The 23,725-nt window shown below is 45.2% G+C and overlaps 2 protein-coding genes across 5 annotated transcripts; one reads left to right on the forward strand and one right to left on the reverse strand.

The window, feature by feature from the left end:
- Positions 1–12,536: 12,536 nt before the first annotated feature.
- LOC111590575 (uncharacterized) lies at positions 12,537–14,967 on the forward strand. Its single transcript, XM_023301377.2, has one exon. The coding sequence runs from the start codon at positions 13,302–13,304 to the stop codon at positions 13,761–13,763; it is 462 nt and encodes a 153-aa protein (XP_023157145.1). The 5' UTR covers positions 12,537–13,301; the 3' UTR covers positions 13,764–14,967.
- LOC100284329 (uncharacterized) lies at positions 13,736–17,690 on the reverse strand. 4 transcript variants are annotated; one of them, XR_565433.4, is made up of 3 exons: positions 16,380–17,690; positions 15,256–15,399; positions 13,736–13,969 (listed from the first exon to the last, which is right to left on the reverse strand). XR_565433.4 is itself a non-coding variant. In NM_001157224.2 (2 exons), exon 1 carries the CDS (start codon positions 17,122–17,124, stop codon positions 16,384–16,386), a length of 741 nt encoding a protein of 246 aa, NP_001150696.2. In that variant the 5' UTR covers positions 17,125–17,222; the 3' UTR covers positions 13,746–13,969; positions 16,380–16,383. The 4 variants fall into 4 exon arrangements, 3 of the variants coding, with proteins under 3 accessions (NP_001150696.2, XP_020408261.1, XP_020408253.1); NM_001157224.2 differs by lacking the exon at positions 15,256–15,399 and having other exon boundaries at positions 13,746–13,969; positions 16,380–17,222; XM_020552672.3 differs by lacking the exons at positions 13,736–13,969; positions 15,256–15,399 and adding an exon at positions 14,702–14,893.
- Positions 17,691–23,725: the final 6,035 nt, after the last annotated feature.

Raw genomic sequence — 23,725 nt, forward strand, 5'->3', positions numbered from 1 at the left:
ATAAAGCAATGAACCAATCATCGACCGGTATACCTTTTGATCCACGGACTTACCTCCCGTGTCGAGGTCGAGATGCCCATTAGTTCCCATGGGTGTCTTGATGGGTTTGGCATCCTTCATCCCAAACTTAGCAAGAATGTCTTGAGTGTACTTCGTTTGGCTAATGAAGGTGCCCTCTTGGAGTTGCTTGACTTGGAATCCTAGAAAATACTTCAACTCCCCCATCATCGACATCTCGAATTTCTGTGTCATGATCCTACTAAACTCTTCACATGTAGACTCGTTAGTAGACCCAAATATAATATCATCAACATAAATTTGGCATACAAACAAGTCATTTTCAAGAGTTTTAGTAAAGAGTGTAGGATCGGCCTTGCCGACTTTGAAGCCATTAGCAATAAGGAAATCTCTAAGGCATTCATACCATGCTCTTGGGGCTTGCTTGAGCCCATAAAGCGCCTTAGAGAGCCTATAGACATGATTAGGATATTCACTGTCTTCAAAGCCGGGAGGTTGCTCAACATAGACCTCTTCCTTGATCGGTCCATTGAGGAAGGCACTTTTCACGTCCATTTGATAGAGCTTAAAGCCATGGTAAGTAGCATAGGCCAATAATATGCGAATTGACTCAAGCCTAGCTACGGGTGCATAGGTTTCACCGAAATCCAAAACCTTCGACTTGTGAATACCCTTTGGCTACGAGTCGAGCTTTGTTCCTTGTCACCACACCATGCTCATCTTGCTTGTTGCGGAAGACCCATTTGGTTCCTACAACATTTTGGTTAGGACGTGGAACTAAATGCCAGACCTCATTCCTCGTGAAATTGTTGAGCTCCTCTTGCATCGCCACCACCCAATCCGAATCTTGGAGAGCTTCCTCTACCCTGTGTGGCTCAATAGAGGAAACAAAAGAGTAATGTTCACAAAAATGAGCAACCCGAGATCGAGTAGTTACCCCCTTATGAATGTCGCCGAGGATGGTGTCGACGGGGTGATCTCGTTGGATTGCTTGGTGGACTCTTGGGTGTGGCAGTCTTGGTTCTTCCTCATCCTCCTTTTCTTGATCATTTGTATCTCCCCCTTGATCATTGCTATCATCTTGAGGTGGCTCGTCTTCTTGATTTTGCTCTTCATCATTTTGAGCCTCATCCTCATTTTGAGTTGGTGGAGATGCTTGCATGGAGGAGGATGGTTGATCTTGTGTACTTGGAGGCTCTTCGGATTCCTTAGGACACACATCCCCGATGGACATGTTCCTTAGCGCGATGCATGGAGCCTGTTCTTCACCTATGTCATCAAGATCAACTTGCTCTACTTGAGAGCCGTTAGTTTCATCAAACACAACGTCACAAGAGACTTCAACTAGTCCAGTGGACTTGTTAAAGACCCTATATGCCCTTGTGTTTGAGTCATAACCAAGTAAAAAGCCTTCTACAGTTTTAGGAGCAAATTTAGATTTTCTACCTCTTTTAATAAGAATGAAGCATTTGCTACCAAAAACTCTAAAATATGAAATGTTGGGCTTTTTACCGGTTAGGAGTTCATATGATGTCTTCTTGAGGATTCGGTGAAGATATAACCGGTTGATGGCGTAGCAGGCGGTGTTGACCGCTTCGGCCCAAAACCGGTCCGGTGTCTTGTACTCATCAAGCATGGTTCTTGCCATGTCCAATAGAGTTCGATTCTTCCTCTCCACTACACCATTTTGTTGTGGCGTGTAGGGAGAGGAGAACTCATGCTTGATGCCCTCCTCCTCAAGGAAGCCTTCAATTTGAGAGTTCTTGAACTCCGTCCCGTTGTCGCTTCTTATTTTCTTGATCCTTAAGCCGAACTCATTTTGAGCTCGTCTCAAGAATCCCTTTAAGGTCTCTTGGGTTTGAGATTTTTCCTGTAAAAAGAATACCCAAGTGAAGCGAGAATAATCATCCACAATAACAAGACAATACTTACTCCCGCCGATGCTTATGTAAGCAATCGGGCCGAATAGATCCATGTGAAGTAGCTCAAGCGGCCTGTCGGTCGTCATGATGTTCTTGTGTGGATGATGGACTCCAACTTGCTTTCCCGCCTGGCATGCGCTACAAATCCTGTCTTTCTCAAAATGAACATTTGTTAATCCTAAAATGTGCTCTCCCTTTAGAAGCTTATGAAGATTCTTCATCCCAACATGGGCTAGTCGGCGGTGCCAGAGCCAACCCATGTTAGTCTTAGCAATTAAGCAAGTGTCGAGTTCAGCTCTATCAAAATCTACCAAGTATAGCTGACCCTCTAACACTCCCTTAAATGCTATTGAATCATCACTTCTTCTAAAGATAGTGACACCAACATCAGTGAATAGACAGTTGTAGCCCATTTGACATAATTGAGAAACGGAAAGCAAGTTGTAATCTAAGGAATCTACAAGAAAAACATTTGAAATGGAATGGTCAGGAGATATAGCAATTTTACCAAGACCTTTGACCAAACCTTGATTTCCATCCCCGAATGTGATAGCTCGTTGGGGATCTTGGTTTTTCTCATATGAGGAGAACATCCTTTTCTCCCCTGTCATGTGGTTTGTGCACCCGCTATCGAGTATCCAACTTGAGCCCCCGGATGCATAAACCTACAAAACAATTTTAGTTCTTGACTTTAGGTACCCAAACGGTTTTGGGTCCTTTGGCATTAGAAACAAGAACTTTGGGTACCCAAACACAAGTCTTGGAGCCCTTGTGTTTACCCCCAACAAATTTGGCAACTACCTTGCCGGATTTGCTAGTAAGCACATAAGATGCATCAAAAGTTTTAAATGAAATGGCATGATCGTTTGATGCATTAGGAATTTTCTTCTTAGGCAACTTAGCATGGGTTGGTTGCCTAGAACTAGATGTCTCACCCTTATACATAAAAGCATGATTAGGGCCAGAGTGAGACTTCCTAGAATGAATCTTCCTAATTTTGCTCTCAGGATAGCCGGCAGGGTATAAAATGTAACCCTCGTTATCCTGAGGCATGGGAGCTTTGCCCTTAACGAAGTTAGACAAGTTCTTAGGAGGGGCATTAAGTTTGACATTGTCTCCCTTTTGGAAGCCAATGCCATCCTTGATGCCAGGGCGTCTCCCATTATAAAGCATGCTTCTAGCAAATTTAAATTTTTCATTCTCTAAGTTATGTTCGGCAATTTTAGCATCTAATATTGCTATATGATCATTTTGTTTTTTAATTAAAGCTATGTGATCATGAATAGCATTAATATCAACATCTCTACATCTAGTACAAATGGAAACATGCTCAATGGTAGATGTAGAGGGTTTGCAAGATTTTAATTCTACAACCTTAGCATGCAAGATATCATTCTTAGTTCTAAGGTCGGAAATGGTAGTATTGCAAACATCAAAATCCTTAGCCTTAGCAAGCAATTTTTCATTCTCAATTCTAAGACTAGTAAGAGAAATGTTCAATTCTTCAATCCTAGCAAGCAAATCATCATTATTATCTCTAGGAGTGGAAATTGAAACATCACAAGCATGAGAATCAACCTTAGCATTTAAAATAGCATTTTCATTCCTAAGGTTGTCAATTATTTCACGGCAAGTGCTTAGCTCACTAGACAATTTTTCACATTTTTCTACTTCTAGAGCATAAGCCTTTTTAACCTTAACATGTTTTTTGTTTTCTTTAATTAGACAATCCTCTTGGGAATCCAAAAGGTCGTCCTTTTCATGAATAGCACTAACCAATTCATTCAATTTTTCTTTTTGAGCTATGTTAAGGTTGGCAAAAAGGGAACGCAAATTATCTTCCTCATCACTAGCATTGTCATCACTAGAGGATTCATATTTAGTGGAGGATTTAGATTTAACCTTCTTTTTGCCGTCCTTTGCCATGAGGCACTTGTGGCCGACGTTGGGGAAGAGGAGTCCCTTGGTGACGGCGATGTTGGCGGCGTCCTCGTCGTCGGAGGAGTCGCTTGAGCTTTCGTCGGAATCCCATTCCCGACAAACATGGGCATCGCCGCCCTTCTTCTTGTAGTATCTTTTCTTTTCCTTTCTTCTCCCCTTCTTGTCGTCGCCTCGGTCACTGTCACTAGATATAGGACATTTAGCAATAAAATGACCGGGCTTACCACACTTGTAGCAAACCTTCTTGGAGCGGGACTTGTAGTCTTTCCCCCTCCTTTGTTTGAGGATTTGGCGGAAACTCTTGATGACGAGCGCCATTTCCTCATTGTCGAGCTTGGAGGCGTCGATTGGTTGTCGACTTGGTGTAGCCTCCTCCTTCTTCTCCTCCGTTGCTTTGAATGCAACGGGTTGGGCTTCGGATGAGTCGCCAAGCTCGTTGATTTTCCTCGAGCCTTCTATCATGCACTCAAAACTTACAAAATGCCCGATAACTTCCTCGGGGGTCATTTTAGTATATCTAGGATTACCACGAATCAATTGAACTTGAGTGGGATTAAGAAAAATGAGAGATCTTAAAATAACATTTACCACTTCGTGATCGTCCCACTTCTTGCTCCCGAGGTTGCGCACTTGGTTCACCAAAGTCTTGAGCCGGTTGTACATGTGTTGCGGCTCCTCTCCTTTGTGAAGCCGGAACCGACCGAGCTCCCCCTCGATCGTTTCCCGCTTGGTGATCTTGGTGAGCTCGTCTCCCTCGTGCGCGGTTTTGAGTACATCCCAAATCTCCTTGGCGCTCTTCAACCCTTGTACTTTGTTATACTCCTCTTTGCTTAAAGAGGCGAGGAGTATCGTCGTTGCTTGAGAGTTGAAGTGCTCGATTTGGGCTACCTCATCCTCATCATAATTCTCATCCCCTATTGATGGTACCTGTACACCAAACTCAACAACATCCCATATACCTTTGTGGAGCGAGATTAGATGAAATTGCATTAAATCGCTCCACCTAGCGTAATCTTCACCATCAAAAGTTGGTGGTTTGCCTAATGGGACGGAAAGTAAAGGTGTATGTTTGGAAATGCGAGGGTAGCGTAGGGGGATCTTACTATACTTCTTGCGCTCTTGGCGCTTAGAAGTGACGGAGGGCGCATCGGAGTCGGAGGTCGATGTTGATGAAGTGTCGGTCTCGTAGTAGACCACCTTCCTCATCCTCTTGTGCTTGTCGCCTTTCCGATGCGGCTTGTGGGAAGAAGATTTTTCCTTCTTCTCTTTGTGGTGAGAAGAAGATTTCTTCTCCTTCCCTTTGTTGGAGGAGCTCTTCTTCTTCTCCCTCCTTTTGGTGCGGGACTCTTCCGATGAAGTGCTCCCGTAGCTTGTAGTGGGCTTTTCGCCGGTCTCCATCTCCTTCTTGGCGTGATCTCCCGACATCACTTCGAGCGGTTAGGCTCTAATGAAGCACCGGGCTCTGATACCAATTGATAGTCGCCTAGAGGGGGGGTGAATAGGGCGAAACTGAAATTTACAAATATAAACACAACTACAAGCCGGGTTAGCGTTAGTAATAATAAATGAGTCCACAAGAGAGGGCGCAAAACAAATCCCAAGCGAATAAGCAAATAAGACACGGAGATTTGTTTTACCGAGGTTCGGTTCTTGCAAACCTACTCCCCGTTGAGGAGGCCACAAAGGCCGGGTCTCTTTCAACCCTTCCCTCTCTCAAACGGTCCCTCGGACCGAGTGAGCTTCTCTTCTCTAATCAAAGCCGGGAACAAAACTTCCCCGCAAGGGCCACCACACAATTGGTGCCTCTTGCCTTGATTACAATGGAGTTGTGATCTCAAGAACAAGTGAAAAAGAAAAGAAGCAATCCAAGCGCAAGAGCTCAAATGAACACGGCAAATCACTCTCTCTAGTCACTAGGGTTTTGTGTGGAATTGGAGAGGATTTGATCTCTTTGAATGTGTCTAGAATTGAATGCCTAGAGCTCTTGTAGTAGTTGAGAAGTGGAAAACTTGGATGCAATGAATGGTGGGGTGGTTGGGGTATTTATAGCCCCAACCACCAAACTTGACCGTTGGATGGAGGCTTCTGTTCGATGGCGCACCGGACAGTCCGGTGCACACCGGACAGTCCGGTGCCCCTGCCACGTCATCACTGCCGTTGGATTCTAGCCGTTGGAGCTTCTGACTTGTGGGCCCGCCTGGGTGTCCGGTGCACACCGGACATGCACTGTTTGATGTCCGGTGCACCGGTATGGGCAGCCCTGACGTCTGCGCGCGCTGCGCGCGCATTTAATGCTGCGCAGGGAGCCGTTGGCGCCGCAGAGAGCCGTTGCTCCGCTGGCACACCGGACAGTCCGGTGCACACCGGACAGTCCGGTGAATTATAGCGGAGCGGCTGTCGTGAAAACCCGAGGATGATGAGTTCCGGAGGCCGCGGTTCGTTGGAGCACCGGACATGTCCGGTGCACACCGGACAGTCCGGTGAATTATAGCGCGCCGGCCTCCGCGAATTCCCGAGGGCGAAGGGTTGAAGTCGAAGTCCTCTGGCGAAGGGTAGAAAACGAAGTCTACGGGCGCACCGGACACTGTCCGGTGCACACCGGACTGTCCGGTGCCTCCAGCCAGAGGTGCCCTCGGTTGCCTTATTGCTCCTTTGTTGAATCCAACACTTGGTCTTTTTATTGGCTAGATGTGAACCTTTTGCACCTGTATAACTTATACACTAGAGCAAACTAGTCAGTCCAATATTTGTGTTGGGCAATTCAACCACCAAAATTATTTAGGAACTAGGTGTAAGCCTAATTCCCTTTCAAAAACAATTCGTGTAGCTATAGTTCCTAACATCTAACTATTTTGGAATTTCATTAATTAAAGAGCTAGATTTTATTGAATTTTAAATGATAGTGTCATGGATCGATGGACTAGTAACAGGACTAATAGCCTATTTGGTTGGAGGCCTAGTTATGAGGACATGGCACCTAATCGTACATCTATAGGGATCATGACGCCTATGTGGGGTGCAAACAGATGGTTGATATATATGCTCTTGTATGTCGATTGATGGTCAGTGATTATCAAGAGGTGATCAAGCCTTGGTTGAGTTTGAAGAGTAACCTTAGCATGAGTGTGGTGTTTTTTTGGAACATGTCTCTTAGCTTGTGGTACACATGTGTGGAGCATAAAGACAGTAGATGGTAATAGAGAAGGTCAAACAGGGTCATGTCATGCTGATGGACCAAGAGCGGTGAAGGATAGACCAGAGACTTGGAACGAGGAACCAAGGGTCCAAAGAGTGGCTAGGTGGCTGAAACTTACGTGCATCAACAAGCAAGTGTACATGTGGAGGAGTAGACCACGTGGACTAAGTCAAGATAGTGGTCGACTAAGTCAAGCGAGGGCACAAAGGCTTGGTGATCAGGCAGTCGAGAACATATGTAGACTCGCGTTGAGATTGTGAAGGACGCGTAGCAAATACATATATCTAGTTGGGTTTGGTGCTTTGGGCCTCAAAATCACTGACACATGGCTTTACCAGTTTTGGGCCTCAAAACCCATATGTAGTTTAGGATGGATTTATAGGCAACACATGACATCATTGGGAAGTTTGCATCAAGGCAAAGCTATTTCATGAAGGGCTCGTGGTTGTGAGATGCACAGATTTCTACTTGGACCATTTTCCCCTCGGGTTAAGTGGTTCATGCAAAACATCTAACGGTATATTTGGGATTATGTGTAGCTCTATAAATAAGAGGATGCTGCTCACTATTTCATTTTTGCATCTTGGTTATTGTCCTTAGCCCTATCAAGTTGTAGTTTACCCTATGTTGAGATCTGCAGGTAGTAAATCGATGTTTTATGCGTGTAATCTTTCCTCTGTAAAAATTAAACGTAGTTGATCTTGTAAATAAAGCAATCATTCCACTAAGATTTGTGTCTTATTTATTACTTAGGTTTGGATTTGGTTATTCTTTTTAGTTCCTCTCCCTTCTTTGTTTTGTTGTAAAGAAAACCTTATTTTCTTTGGAGTTTTTAGATCTAAGTTGTTTCCCTGACTTATAGGTGATGATCTTTGGGGATAACTTATAAGCACAGGAAGGAACCCATGTTAAAGATATATACCAGGACTAATAAAAGCACTTCAATGAACATGGGCTCAAACACAGTGCTCAAGGACTCATTCCACATTTCAGTGAGATGTCTCACTTGTCTAGAGGATAGGAGATAAGGACGCAAGATCCTATCAGTATCAGTTGATAAGATTAATACACATGTAAATATGGCAAAACACAGATTAGGGGTGGGCAAAATGCCCGATACACAAACCCAAACTTGAATTACCTAAACTTAAATTCGAATTATCCGAACCCAAAATACCCAATAGTATTTTTGGATAGCAATTGTAAGAACCTAAATTTAATTTGGTTTGTTTGGATAATGTTAACCGAACTACCCGAATTACTCATAGTCGCCTAGAGGGGGTGAAAAGCCGAAACCTGAAATTTACAACTTTAAAGAACACTTGATCCCCAGTTAGCGTTTAGAACAAGATAAAGAATAGTCGGAGTATAAAGCTAAATATCTATGATGAATAAAGCAAGAAGACTTAGTTAAGAAGGGAATCAACACAAGTTCTTTCTTACAAGGAGTTGCTTCTTTATGAGAATTTAACTTGAAGCAACACAACATAATATCAACAAAGAATATAGCAAGAGAACTTAAAGAGGGAGAAGACAAACAAATCACAAGCAATAAATTCAAGAGACACAGGTGATTTGTTTTGCCGAGGTTCGGTTCACCAAGAACCTAATCCCCATTGAAGAGTCCACAAAATACGGGTCTTTTTCAATCCTTTCCCTCTCTACAATAGTCATCAAGACCGATGAGTGTTTCTTCTTCTTTGTCAACAAAAGACCGAAGTCTTCGCAAGACCAACCACAAAGATAAGGGGCTCTTGCAAGCTTTACAATGAATGGGAATCAAAACTCCATGTAAATGATCATAAGAGGTAGCACACACTTTCTCTTATATATTCTCACAAGGCACTATTGTTAAACACACACGAGTAGCTCTTTCTTGCTTGATCCCCCTTTTGTGGCACTTGTGAGGCTTTGATGTGTATAGAAGTGTTGCTCTAGTAGATAGAAGTGAATGCCCAACTCTTGTATTGAATGGATAGGAGTTGTTTTTTGTGAATGGCTTCGATGGGTTGGCTTTTATACCCCCCAATCACCTATATAGCCGTTATGGTGTATCTACCAAAATTGTGCACTTGCGGACAGTCCGCGACAAGGACCCGAACGGTCCGTGACCCTCCAACGATCAAATCTGATAGCCCACGACTATGTCTAATAATCCAATGGCTAGATCAACGGTTATCTTCCTTCGGTGATGTTTCACGAATGGTTCGCCTCTTGGTCCCAAACGGTCCGTGCTAGCCTCTAAAAATCCTTTTGTTCAATTTGTCACCTTCGGGCTAAACCAGTATACTACAGCCGGATGATCAACGATTTATAGTCAGACGGTCCATAGTAGGAATGTGCATTTGCAATAGTTCTTGTCTGAAGTCATTACGATATAACGGGCGACCCGTCGAGAGGGGCCGAACAGTCCGAAGACGAGTGGTATTTTCAATAAGAGCTCCTGTCCAGGATAATCTACGTTATCCCGAACAGTCCGCGCTAGAGCCTCGGATGGTCCACGCTTGGTGATTTCAGAACTTGAGTTTCTCACTTGTCGTTCATCTTTGAACTATCTTTTTCGAGTTGCTTTGGCTGAAATTTGAGAGAGATCCTATGGCTTAGACAAATATATCTAGTGGTTTTCTAACTAGTTTAAGTCATGGATCTTAGACATTTTAATTCTCTAACTCATATTCCTTCTTTTGCTCAAACTAGCTACAAAATGGTGAGATGTTGATTCTGAGCTTTCCAACCTCTCTAGATGTATCGAATAGGTTCCTAAGGGTATTTAGAACTTGTCTAAAGAGTATAACTATTGCTAGTTCATCTATTCCATGTTATACCCCTATTTGGTTGAATCTGAGCTGATTCAGACTTAGAAACTAACTATTGAAGTTATGAACCTATGAATCAAAGACTAGGCAAACTAGTTAGTCTGAATGGTTGTGATGGTCATCAAGCTCAGGGTTTCTAGAAGAAAAGGAATTAAACGAATTATTTTTGTATGCAAAATGGACATCATTTTGATTTAAGAAAACATGAGGGACTTAAGCGCAACGTAGCAAGGTGTCAGCACTCAGAGAATGCCATACCCTCGGCTACTAGCAAGACACATTTAATAATCCTAGTATATGAATCTATCATGGGGCCCACCTAGTGGGACCATCACCCCTAGGCACCACGCCCAACGGACCTCCCTTGGCCCCAACCAGGGAAGAGATTTTATACCAGGTAACTCGATATTGAGGCACCCAAAGGAAATGCCACACCACTAAGTCTCGTAAAGAACCACTAAGAGACATGACATCTATTGAGCCATATGGTGCTATAAGAACTCGGGTCCATAGTGCCATAGATGTCCCAGGCTTGGATAATCGAAGTCCTTGAGGCCCCTTTCCCCCTAGGATATTTATGAGTAGTTCAAGCCCCTAGGACCCCTAAGTTTCCTAGGGTGCTCTTGAGTCTAAGTCCTCATGGCCTCTTGGGACATAAAGCGCTACAAAGAGTACAAGTGCTTAGGGCAATGCCCCCGAGAGCACTCTGTGACACTTAGACACTTAGACACTCGTAGGAATAAGAGCTTAATTAATGAGTCTAAGTGTAATCTTATCTTGAGACAAAAGGATGTGATGGGACCCACCAAGGGCAATGCGACCCCCGAGTTTGAGGCCCCACATCTCAAAGACCTAGTGACAAGTCCATGACATTAGCTTATCAGATAAATCTTAGGTGCAGCACATGAAATGTGTAAGATCTAGCATTATAGGACTAACAAGCGTGTTGTTGCATGACTTAGACTACAGGGTACTCGACATCACTATTTGGTATGTGCATCAATCCTATAGCCAAACATGCACACACAATGTGTACCATGAAGTATTATCAAATACAAAAGGCTACACTGACTATCAACTAGATCATACTAAATGGCATGGGCCCTAGCGCATGTAGATGTGACATGTCATACCAAATAACATGTATGTTAACCGCTTAGAGAAGAACAAATCCGACTCTGTGCAATGATTGAGGGCATGGGCCCTAGTATGACTTCAAGAATAGGAAAATAATAGGGTAGATGGGATTAGCTAGGGGAATCCTAGGTTCATATAACCTCTCTCCTCCATTGCACTATGAAAATGAAGGAGCAGAGTAACATTTAGGGGCATTAAATTCCAGTAGAACAAGTTGAGTAGGACATAAGCATTCCAGCTAGACCTAGGGGGTCTAAAAATACACACTCCCCTAGGGCCAAATTCACTCTTCACAGTGGGTAGATATATAGGTGGATTAGGACCATTAGACTATAACTCCCACAACTACTAAAAGGTGAAGGGAAGCTAGAAGGTCTCAATCCTCGGTAGTGTTTGAACTCATAATCTTATTCACCTTTGTGTTTATCAATCGATGAGTAGCAAGAGATCACACAGTATTACTCCCACTTGATCTACTCAAGGACCTAGTGCTCTCTACGGGCTAGTTCCTTAGCACTCTAGCATAGTGAATCGCTCATAACTGCTCACAACATAACTTGGTCCTCTCACAATCGTCGTTGAGATGTCACCAAGCTCTCAATCACCACGAAGTCGTCTAGGTGATGTCGATCACCAAGAGTAGCAAGCACAAACTCTCATTTGACCTAACCAAGTCTAATGAGAAGAATGGATGCTCTCTAAGCATTGTTGGAGTCCTTAATGTTGAATTAGCAAATTCAAATCACTCTAATAGGCCAAATCTATCTTGGACATAAATAGACGTATGTGTATCTTTAGAATGCTAAGAGGGTCTTCATGCCCGAGATGGAGGGGTATATAAAGCGTTGTCTAAAAACTAGTTGTTGCCCCTCCGCTAGGCAAAAATGTGAGCATTTGATACATCCAAACATCCCTAAATACGAGCCAAAATGCATGGGATCATGTGTCATCTTCCTGTGAAGACGGTGGTCTTGACGATAATGATCCTCCAAGGCCAAGGGTGATATGGAGCAAGGACATAATATCGACGTGGGGCTTGGAGGAAGCCCTTCGTGACTCCAGATGAGGCTAACAACTGTGACACCCTTTAGCCTTATTCATCTTGTTGAAAGCATTGTCTTGGAACCCCTTCCCTCTGTCTCCCAAATGAAAAACCTGGTCTGCCATGGACAAACAGACGATGAGACCATCTCAAGCAGCTCTCCTATCGTATCACATATCTCATCTTCTATTTTAAACTTTATTGTAGTGTCATCTACTGTGTAAATCGCATATTTTACACGGTCTACTGTGGACAACCAGACATCACCTTCTATAGGAGGCGTGTTTGGTTCCTCCACTGACTTTGCCTCGCTCTGATGAGTTAGTAAGCCAAACGCCCAAACCTTACCAGCTAAGACAAGGCTAGGTCGGAGGCAAGAAGCCAAGAACCGAACGTGTCCAATCGTCTTTGTTCATCGGGATATCAAAGATGTTTATTGGTCATGGCTTTGTAGCATGCAACAGAAGAGCCCTAAGATACGCGTATAACGCGTGTCGGTAAGACACGGCTGCCAGCGAGCGAGCACGAGATGAGCTCGGAAGATACAAGTGGCACCGGTGGTGGATTTTTCTCAAATTTTTTTCCTAGCGCATTGCCTCTGCACCGGACTGACTCTAAAGCGTTATCCGGTCCATTCAATGTCCCTACCTGACTGACTATCTGATGCTTATCTCCGGACATGCAACTATGTTCTTCACATGCACATAGATTCGATATGCCCGCCCATGCCATGAACAATACTAAATTTGCCAGCCCAGCATGCTATGCTGGTGAATAATGCACGAGTCGACCAATTTGAAGGACGAACTGGGAGAGAGAGAGAGAAAATAAGATCCAGATCCCTGGATTCCCTCACGAAAGGAGACGGCAGCCAATACAGATCTCTCCTCCCACCAATGATCTGCTTTGTCAAAGGCCAATATTCCTTCCTGCTGTGTCAAACACGCTGCCTGCTGCTGCTGCTGCTGGGCAAAAAGTCAAAACCCCAGCAGCAGCCACGGCCCTGACTGACTGATGGCTCCTTATAAATACACGCCCAGGCATGCAATGCAGAGCATCAGTGCACACAAGCAGAGCACCAAGCGGCAGGCAGGAGAGAGAGGCCTCGCATGGAGGTAGGAGGCCCATCTCTGATAGCCAAGCATGATTTGCCCGTAGTCTGACTCTGAGTGTGCTCCTGCTACGGGCAAATCATCTTGGCCATCTGAGTACCTCCCTACGCTGTCCCCATGTCAGGAGGCCCTGCTCTTCTTCGGTCGGTTTTAAGGCCTGTTTGGAGAGGAGCCTACGGCGCCGCAGCCCGCCACACCTGCGGCGGCCGATTTGGGCGCCACACCCGCGGCAGCCGGAGTGTGGCGCGGTGTGGCGCCCGAGCCAGCCCACCAAACAGGCCCTTAGATAGCCAAAACGCAGTACACACAGCGCTGCTTACCTTGACGACGACCACTTGTGTTGGAGCAGCAGTCATCTACAGCCAAAACTCTTCACTTCCTTCGCCATTGCCGTGTTACCAGCCCAGCCAGCGACGTGGGCGTGCCGCGACAGGGTTTTTTCCCCCTGGGAAACGTTGTGTTCTGGCAGATGCCACAAAAGGTACCTTGGGCTCGGCAAATCCCTTCAACCCTGAGCCTCTTTCATTCATCCACGCAAGTGACAAGGCCAAGAACCACTCCAGCTCAATGATCCTCTAGCATGCTTATACTTATGGCAAAAAATGTACCGGACTATCGTGTTCGACAACCATCACATTTTTTTTGGAGATGACATTTCAAAAAGACCAAAAACTATGATCTCTCATGATCCATCTGCTACTCTTTGGGTATCAATGCCTCATCAGCTTATCGTTTCCTTGCACCTTCCGTGCAGCTCTCTGCCCACAGCACGCCTTAACCAGTTGCTAATAAGAGAGAAGACAGAAAAATATCTCAGACATCAGAAGGATTGGACTTGAAGTAACTTGGCATAGAAACATCAGTTGCCTACTAATCTATATAAGTAGCTAAAAACATCTTGCCGACTTAGATTCTGTTCTTTAGTTCAGATATGCCACATGCCCACAGGACAACACACACTACAAACAGTGTCACGGTGCCCAAACAAACTGCTAAATCATGCCCATTTCCTGGTGGAAATCCTGGTATCGCGCTATTGCTGTGTTTACCAACAAAATTAGCATGGCTTTATAGTATATCTAGCAGCGACACGGTTTTAGTGCAGCGGCTGGTAGCCAATTTTGTCTATCTATCACATGAACACTTGTGTTAGGAAAAAGAAAGTAGAGCATTGTATGTCATTATTGGCTTATTGCATTATACAACAATGAATGACTAGGTGATCATAATTTTTTTGGCAACATAAATAAATGGTAAATTTATTAAGTCTCGCATAAAAATATATTTGATTTCATGATGGGTTTAAAATGGACATAAACACTCGTGTTGAAATAAGGACTCGGTTGAGGCATAGGAGAGCTCTATTCTACAATAGGAAATGTGCATTTAATACATAAAAGGAATATTAATGTGTAGCCAATTAACCAGAGGAATTTAAAGAACATAAGCAGAAATGGAAACAGCAATACTAGGTTATAGACTATTAATTAGCCATGCTAAACTTGTAATCATGAATAGAACTCAAAATTGCAGTAATTCTAAAAGGTATTCATCGGAACATACATGGGCATTTTCCTCACAACAGAGTGATAATTTACATATAAAGAGAATAGAGAAAGTCGAACCAAGTTCACTTGAAAAGGCAAATAAAATCTAGACAGCCAATTAGAAGTTCAGTTAAAGGACCAAATCATGTCACGACTGGGTACCTGGGTGCCATAAGAAGCAGAATTGATAACAGTATATCACATAATGTGTGCCGCTCAGTTAAAAAAAAAACTTATACTATAAAATGTAATGTACAGTGTTTTCTCATCATAACAATCAATGGGCAATTGATGCATTAATTTCAACAAAATATGCACAAAAACGATGGAAACAACATTCATGAACGATCTCCAACATCATTTATGCTCAAGATTTATCCAATTTGGTTAAATCATGATGCAAAATGTATGAATAAAAGATTAATTGTGGAACTTGGTGTTGACTTTATTATCGAAACAAGTCAGGCGAACAATTGCTACTCTCATTCGACAAGGAATTATTCCTATGGAGATTGTGGGTTGACCTCAATAGCCCTTTAGAACATTGGATTCTGTTCATCAAACCCTGGCCTTAAGGGAGGCTCAAGAGGCACACATATTTCAAAAGAGATCTTCTTTTTGATTGATTTCTCGCAAGATGTGCAAGGTCAAAACAAAGAAGCCGGTCCCTGCATGATTTGGAGAATATATACCTACCGTTATTATCAAGAAAAAGATTCAAAGGAAAAAAGAAGTGTGCTGATGTGCCCCAAATGTATGGATGGTACGTTGACTTGTATTTTCTTTATGTATCTATCGTATCTGCTCTTGTGCACACATAAAGAAAATGGGGCAAGAATCTAAAAGGCAGAAATCACAGCACGTAATTTCTAGTTGCCACCCAGCCGCCGTGCATCACCAATAACCTGATCTACCCAAGCTTGTCACCTCAGTGTGCATGGGCTGGCGAAAGTGCATTTGCATTTCCCATCTGGTGTAGATATAGGATGCATGTGCCCATAGGGGCACACCAATATACCAAACAGCATTCCTTGAACAGCTCACAAACCAAAAGCGGTGCATCATATTTTTACTACAGAATCTCTATTTATAGTACCAGATGATCCAATCCTATCCTATCATGCATTTTGCACTTGCTGTTGATGGAATTGCAAAATGCCAGCATAATAAATGGTTATGAGAGGCACAATTTGCTCTGATTGTGCTTTCTAGCTTGTGCAGAATTTGCATATCCCTCTTTTCACAACCTTTCCAGTTGCCTTCTGTGCACATAATGTTTAGTGAAAGTCAATGTGAAAGATTGATTTATGGCACGGTTCTGATAGAAAGTATCATGTATAATAAAACCATGCAAGTAATAAAAAGGCGCACATTTTTCACATATAATTATGAGCCTGAACATGATAAAACAGTGGCATCATGTTAATGCAACTAGTTCGCTGCAATCCATTATTTCAATGTCTTCTAAACTATTCCTTTTGAGCATCTTCTCAACGGCATCATAATACAGCAAAGGTGAGGCGGACATCAAACCTATATACAGCATACTCAGAGCAGCACTAGTTATTCCCGTCATTCACTACTAGCTCTCTACGGAAAGGAATTGGCAAAAATAAAAGAGAGACATGAGGAGACGCTAAGAGCTCACCAACTCAGGACGCGTTGTCGCTCCGGAGCTTGAGGATGGCGGCGTACATCTTCCTCCTGGAGCCAACAGCCCCAATGCCCATGTCCTTGAGGTCCTCCAGCGTGAGCATGGGGAGCACCTCGTCGTCCACCTCATGGATCTCAAAGACGGGCGCGTACCGAGAAAGCCCCAACCCATCGAGCCAGGCCTTGACGCCGCCATACCCCGTCGCGGAGGGAAGGCGACCGTTGGGGAGGCCCCAGTCCGCCACCCCGTCCGACTCGTCGCCGCTGGCGTCGCGGCTGCCCGAAACCCTAGCCCTCGCGGCGGCGGCGGCCGCGGAGTCGGACTGGTCCTCGTCGTCGTAGTAGCGCTCCTCGTCGTCGTCGTAGCCCTCGGCGGGCCCCGCCGAAGCGGGCGCGGCGGGAATCCAGGCGGTCCGCGGGCGGCGCTGCGCCGGCGGCTTGGACCCCCGGCGGCTGTGCGCGTGCGGGTCGAGGTCGTCCGGGTGCGCGCGGCGCGGCGGGCGCGGGTGCGACGAGGACGGCGGCTTGTGGTTGCGGCGCGGGGGCGGAGCGTCGATGTCCCCGAGGCGGACGCTGGGGCGGCGGCGTCGCTTGGAGTAGGGCGGCGCGGGCGGCTGTGGTCCGCCCGTGGCGGCCATGGCGGTCTCTGCGGCCGCTACGGCCTCCACGGCCGGCAGCGCGGCGACCACGCCGGCGCTGGAGCCGTTCGTGCCCGGCTCCGGCGGGCGGAGATCGGCCATGGGGGGCGGGGGTCGGCGAGATGCGTGTAATCCGCAGGCTCTCTCGGTCTCGGCAGCTTCTGGAGTGGGATTGTGGGAATAGAACGTCAGCTTGAATCGAGTGTGGCCGGGCGAGTGGGGAGAGTTCCTACTCGTGCTCGCCACGCTGCGGCGCGGGTAGGATCATGCCACATGTCAGGTTGCGCGGTGGGGATGCGCCGGGAGCATACGGGAAGTCATCAGGCGTTGACTGGGATGACGGCGCGGCGCTCCAGATTTAGGGGGCGGCTTCGATCAGTTCGATGCCCACGGGCCGCGCTGGGAAATAACATGTGATGGGCCCTTTCCAGACCAAACGGCCTTGTTGATTTGGGTCAGGCCAAAAAAATCTCAGCGGTTTTGAAAGAAATTTTGGCCCTGTTTGGCACTGCTGCTTGTTGAAAAAACAGCTTATCTGATAAGCTGGTGAAAAGCAGCTTCTGCTTGTTGGCTGCTTTTAGTGTATTCTGAGAAGCAGCTGAACTGATAAGCTGCTGCAGAAGCTAGCTGTTTGGCAGAACTTCTGCTTAAATTTGTGAAGAAGCTGAAAATAAGCTGTGCCAAATAGGGCCTTTGGCTAATGTGAGGCCATGTTAAAGTAAGTCCAAGAGGCTCGGGCATTTGCTAGGTAAAAAAATGGAAAACGTCATCTAGGGATGAAAACGGGACGGGTACCCGGAACGGGTATCGGATACGGGTACCAAAACGAGACGTAATTTTGGATACGGATACGTGTATTTTGTTTGTCGGGACGGATACGGGTAGGATACGGAATCACTAATACTCGGTCAATACCCGAAAATCCCGGGTCGGATACGGGTACCCGGAATTCGGGTACCCGTTTTTTCTTTTTCTGCATAATATAGTTATAAAATCATAATTTTTACATATGAAATCGGATGAAGATAAAGTTTATATGAAAATTGTAGAGCTTGAAGAGATCTATGACTTTGTAATACATCAATTTTTTGTTTAAACATATCTTTTAGACCAAATTCATTGAAATAATGTCCAAATTTATATTAAATTAATAGACTTTATCATTTTTATTTGGGTGCTTAAGGTTATCTTCACGTGGGAACTTAAGATTATCTTTTTATAGACTATTTATTAGTATTGGTAACTTATTTGTATTTTTTGGTCAATACTACAATATTTTAATGATTTAATTGTATTTTGATGATTTTCTATGACAATAAATTAATAATACATAAATAGCCTCAAAAATCGTGAAATTTTACGAAGATACAACATATGTCCATATGTAACCATAAAAAATGTTTGGATCATAAGATCTATAAGATACCCACGTTTCTTTCATTTCACTTTCACTTATTTGTATGAGTTACATGTGAAATCAGTGTAAGTGTCCAAGTTTCAACATAATCAGTACTTCACTTTATCATTTTCATACGAGGACTTGAGTTATCTTCATATAAAATGTTTATTAGTTTTTGTAACTTATTTGCAATTTTTGAGTGAAACTAGAATATTTTATGAATTTAAAATATTGCGGTGTTGGTTCTACAATATCCTTGTGATAAGCAACTTTGAACTGCATGATGTCAATTTTACCGGTTTCCTTTTTTATATCTGATCTATCATATACATGATTATATATTGCTTAACTTATGGATGGTTGGACAATTAATATCATCGATTGAACTACCCGACAATTATCCGGTACCTACCCGAGTAGTATCCGTTATCTGTTTCTTACCCGTCCGGATTATTACCCGGTCTCGTCTTGTATCCGTCCCGAATATCAACTACCCATATCCGGTCTCGTATCCGAGAGAAATATATTAGAGTAGGATACAGGATGACCCTGTATCCGGTTGTATCCGTCCCGTTTTCATCCCTAACGCCATTTCCCCGTCGCTTCTCTATCTCGTTCGACCTTGTCTCTCCGTCCCTAGCCATTGTGACTCGCCATCTCCCGTGAGCGTTGTCCGCAAGAGCGCAATACTAATCGAATCCAGTCCCATGTCTCCGGTTCTGCTCCTATCCCTCTAACAAAGGCAAAGGGGCCCGATACCAATGCTAGGCTCTCCTTTTAACAAAGTTAGGATCATTCTCATATATGGGCAAAAGTAGTAAACCCGATTTCCCTTCGGAAAGTAGATGATGGATTTTAAAAAGTTGATCTCATATAGCAGGGAAATCAATGAATAGCATTTTCACTAAGCTTTGGAAAAGGAAGTGGGTCACCCATTGCAAAAAAAGTTAGGAACACATATAGGCGAAAGTACTACTTTTTAATTCAACTATAACTGAGCGGAACCTTCCTTTTGGGGCAAGGCACCGCAACAACGGAAAGGACATTCAGGTTAACCAGGATAAAACAAACCTAGTACTACGCCCTCCAAACAGATTGTATCCTCGGCTATTTCATTAGAAATATAAAAAGCATATTTCCCTGGCGTCAACCTTTCCTTAGGCATTTATTACCTGGACCATATTTGCAATATATTTACATAGTAGAAAAAATCAAATTGGAATGGTACGAATTCCGCACTTGTAGCTTCGATATGATTTGTTATAATTTGGATCTGCTATTTTGGTATCAATCTGTTAGAAATAGGTTTACATAGTTACGCTTCGTTTACATTACCATCTAAATAATTACATAACATAAAACCTTCGTTTTTTTCCTTTTTAGTTTGATTTGAGAACCCTTTGAAAAGACGTTTCAAGGGGTTCTCAAAAAATCGAGATAGATCTAATTAGACTTTTTTTACTTTTTTCTGAATTTTTTATTTTTCCACTCTGGAATATAGAGCAGACTGGTTAAAAAAAGAAAAATCCTATTTAGTATAATAATTGGATAATAGAACCTACACCCTCTCTAGCTTCTGCGACTGCCCTTCATGAAGTTCTAGGCTTCTAGCATGAGTGTCAGGTCGGGATGGACGACTACGCTGGAGACTGGAGAGATGAGAGATATTTGACATTATGAAACGCGACGGATGCGGATTCAACGAAATAGAGGCTCAGGGGAGGGTTTCTCCATTATAGAAAAGCTGGGCATAGTCAACACTCTAAAATAGACATGCCAACTCCATTAACGGATTCAGAGCAGTATTAGTCTCGTTAAAATCGGGTTCCGTCTCCAGCGCCGTCGCCGTCAGTTCTCCTCCATCCCCGTCGTGTTCTCCATCTCCGTCGCGTTCTCCTTCGCGCGGCAGCCGGGCGCCGCTGCCTCCGACCAAGACTTCGCGCGGCAGCCATACCCGTCGCGTTCTCCACGACCTCGACCTCTTCGTCTTCCTCGTCGGCCTGCTGCTCGGTCTCCGGCTGGTCGCCGCTCCTCCTGTACAGCTCGTCAAGGGCAGGGGCGGCCGTGTCCGTGAACGACAGGAGCAGGCGAGGCGTTGCTGGAGAGATCAGCAAAGGCTTCTTGGATGAAATGAAGAGCGGTGTCCGCGGCGGGGATGAAATGAAGAGCGGTGTCCATTTTCTTGTCATAGCTTCGCCATAGGTCTTTTAATGCTAGAGGCATGCTTCCAATAGCTCGTAATCCTCTGCTCAAGAATTGCGAATATTCATAATAATCAAGTACAACTTTATTTGTATTATAGAACTATAGGCTATTACTTGTACTGCATGTTTCATTATTTTGTGATCCTTGACTGTATCATACACTTAGAGAATATGTAGAAAAGCTGCAGCTTCTCAACGATTCTGAGGAAAGAACCCGCAGGATTAATGAAGTTCTGGAAGTGCATGTTGACTCACATATGGATCCTAATTATGAGTCTGCTGAAGAAACAGATGAGAAAAGAATTGGTATATATCTTCCTGTAATGTTAATGCTTCATGTTGTTTGTTGATTAATAAATATTGGAATTCTCTTGGAGCTGTAGCATAATTTCATGTGGTTTGTTGCAGTATAGTCTAAATATACATCTACTATACTGCACCGTAATTTTCTTGCAAAGTTGCAATGCAGTACTGTTGACGCCTTTTCGGAGCGCCAAATACTCAAGAAGAACCGTGGCGGTGCCCTCTGCACAGGGGCGGACGGTCCGCGCGCGGGGCCGGACGGTCCGCGGCCTGGTGCGAGGCGCGGTGGTATTCTCTGCGCAGGGGCGGACTGTCCGCGGCCAGGGGTCGGACGGTCCGCGGCCTGGTGCTGGAGCTCGGGTTCCCTGCCTGACGGCCGGACGGTCCGCGCCCTGGGGCCGGACGGTCCGCGCGTACGCAGGGGCGGCGGAAGATCGCCGACGGCGCCTGGATCTCGCTCCCGGGAGGGACCCCGTCGGGGAGTAGAGATCCTAGGTGGTGTCTAGGCTCGGGCTGGCCGACCTAGACTCCTCTAATCGACGTAGAGCCGAAGAGAGACGAAGAATTTGGGGATTGGATAGCTAAACCTAAACTAGACTAGAACTACTCCTAGGATAAAATGCGAATAAAAGTTGTATTGATTCGATTGTTGATCACAAATCGGCCGTATACCTCTCTATTTATAGAGGAGGGGGGCTGGACCCTTTACAAACTAATTTCCGAGCTTATCCTCTGATTTTAACTAACAACCGTAGCACAAAACGCGGAACCCTAATCTATTCTGCGCACGCGCGGACCGTCCTGCCCACAGGCGCGGACTGTCCGGACCGCGGACCGTCCGGCCTCAGGGCCGGACCGTCCGCGCGCTCAATTTGGTGCTCAACATATGCCCCCCTGCCTTTTGGTGGAGCTGAGCGAACCAAAAGCAACTAACTCGATGTTATCACATCGGTTTTCTTAGGCATCTTGCCACTTACTAGGATGGTACGCAATGGCCTTGGTCTCGATGGTTGACTCAACGGACGTGATCCCTTTAGATTTGATCGAACTGTCAGTCCCAACATCGCCGAGCGTCATACTGGTCCTGACCAATTCGTCACCTTGCCTTCCTAATTCTCTAAGTGTTCTGGCGTAGCTCCGTAGTCGACCAGGTCTTCTCCTTGCAGGTCGTCTTCCTCCATGGGCGTCGGTACGTCGTCGGAGGTGTCTTGGTGTAGTGCGGATGGTTCGGCCTCAGGGGTCGGATGGTCCGCGTCCTGTACAGATGATCCGGCCTTTATAGCCGGACAGTCTACCATACCTGCAGAGAGATGCACAGTTGTCGTTTTATTTACTATCTTTGTGGTCGTTTGACTTTTCTCAACGGCCTTTGGTCTCCATCTCTTTTGTGGTGGCGGATACTGCGGATGCGTGTCATTGAATATTCTTTCTGCCTCTTTTTCCTGATTCTCCTTTGCTCTGAGGCGCTGTAATTTTCGCTTTTGCGATCGTGTCAGTCCCGATGGGCACCATCGGGGCATGGAGTATTTTGGATCAGCTATTTTATTGATAGTCGTACTTTCTTTTTTGTTTGTGTTGGCCGATTCACCAAAAATCATCGGCCCTTCGTTATTTTGTTGTACGACGACATCTGTCGTTCCTATTTTAATGACATCTCCCTTTTTCGTACTGTTGGAGGTTGTAGCTGTATGCCCCCCTGCCGGATTAGTCAACCTTTGGGGCCGAGTTGTTCGGCAATCTTGCTGGGCCTGTGCTCGTGGACCAGACTGAGGGGTTCTCAATCGGTCTTGTACTGGAGGTGTCAACCTATTGAATACAGATGTTTGGGGTGCCCCCCAAGCGGGGTACTGTGGTATCCCAAATGGGTATGGTGGCATGCCCCACATTTGATTTGGGACATATGGTGAAGGTATGTATGTGTATGGATATGGCATAGGTGGATATAGTGGTGGAGGTGTCCATGCAGGTACGTTAGGTCTTAATTGAACATTATGACCTTCCGTCCTTTCCGATTGGTGTGGTGGTCCAATCGGCCTAACCTGCCGTCGCACCTGGGTGGGTAAGCGAGGTCCCTTTGGTGGCCGGTCGCTGGGGCCAGCCTTTCTTTCCACATATTTAGACAATAATTGATCAAAGGTCGGGCTAGATTTTACCAACCGACCAGTTGCCTTGAACGTGTTAGTTTTCCACGTACCTATTTCTGGTCGTCGTGGTTTGAAGGTACGTGGTCGTCGTGGCTCTTCGGAGTTGCCGGACCGTCCGCTGGAATGCTCCGGACCGTCCGGTAATGTTACGGACCGTCCGCGCCTGGACACCGAACCGTCCGCGATGCGTAGTATGGGTTCTCGCTCATGTCCCTTTATCCGCGCTTGCCCACCAGTGCTGGAGTTTGTGATGGTCACCTTCAGTGTCTCCCCTCCATCAGAAGTCTTCTCGGCCATCACTTTCCTGCAAGAAATTTTGTCGTTTCCATCGGCCTTTCGTGCGTTGCCGATGATGATTTCTTTGTCTTTGCCCTTATCGGCTGTGTTGGGCCGAATTAGGACCTTTTTGCTATTAAAGTCGATCGCATTCATTGGGAAGGGCTCCGTGTCCTCCTGAAATTTCAATCGTCCCTCGTTAATGGCCGATTGGATTTGTCGTCGAAACACATTACAATCATTAGTGGCATGGGAAAATGAGTTGTGCCACTTGCAATATGCGCGACGTTTTAGTTCGTCGGCGGGTGGGGCGGTATAATCGATCTTAATGTTACCATTTTTTAGTAATTCATCGAATATCTTATCACATTTGCCGA

This window comes from Zea mays, chromosome 1, assembly GCF_902167145.1.
Source record: "Zea mays cultivar B73 chromosome 1, Zm-B73-REFERENCE-NAM-5.0, whole genome shotgun sequence".
NCBI lineage: Eukaryota > Viridiplantae > Streptophyta > Magnoliopsida > Poales > Poaceae > Zea > Zea mays.

What these genes read in the sequence shown, in the direction of transcription:
- LOC100284329 (NM_001157224.2), bottom strand. Translation starts at nt 17,124, where the DNA reads ATGGCCGATCTCCGCCCGCCGGAGCCGGGCACGAACGGCTCCAGCGCC.
- LOC111590575 (XM_023301377.2), top strand. Translation starts at nt 13,302, where the DNA reads ATGTCAGGAGGCCCTGCTCTTCTTCGGTCGGTTTTAAGGCCTGTTTGG.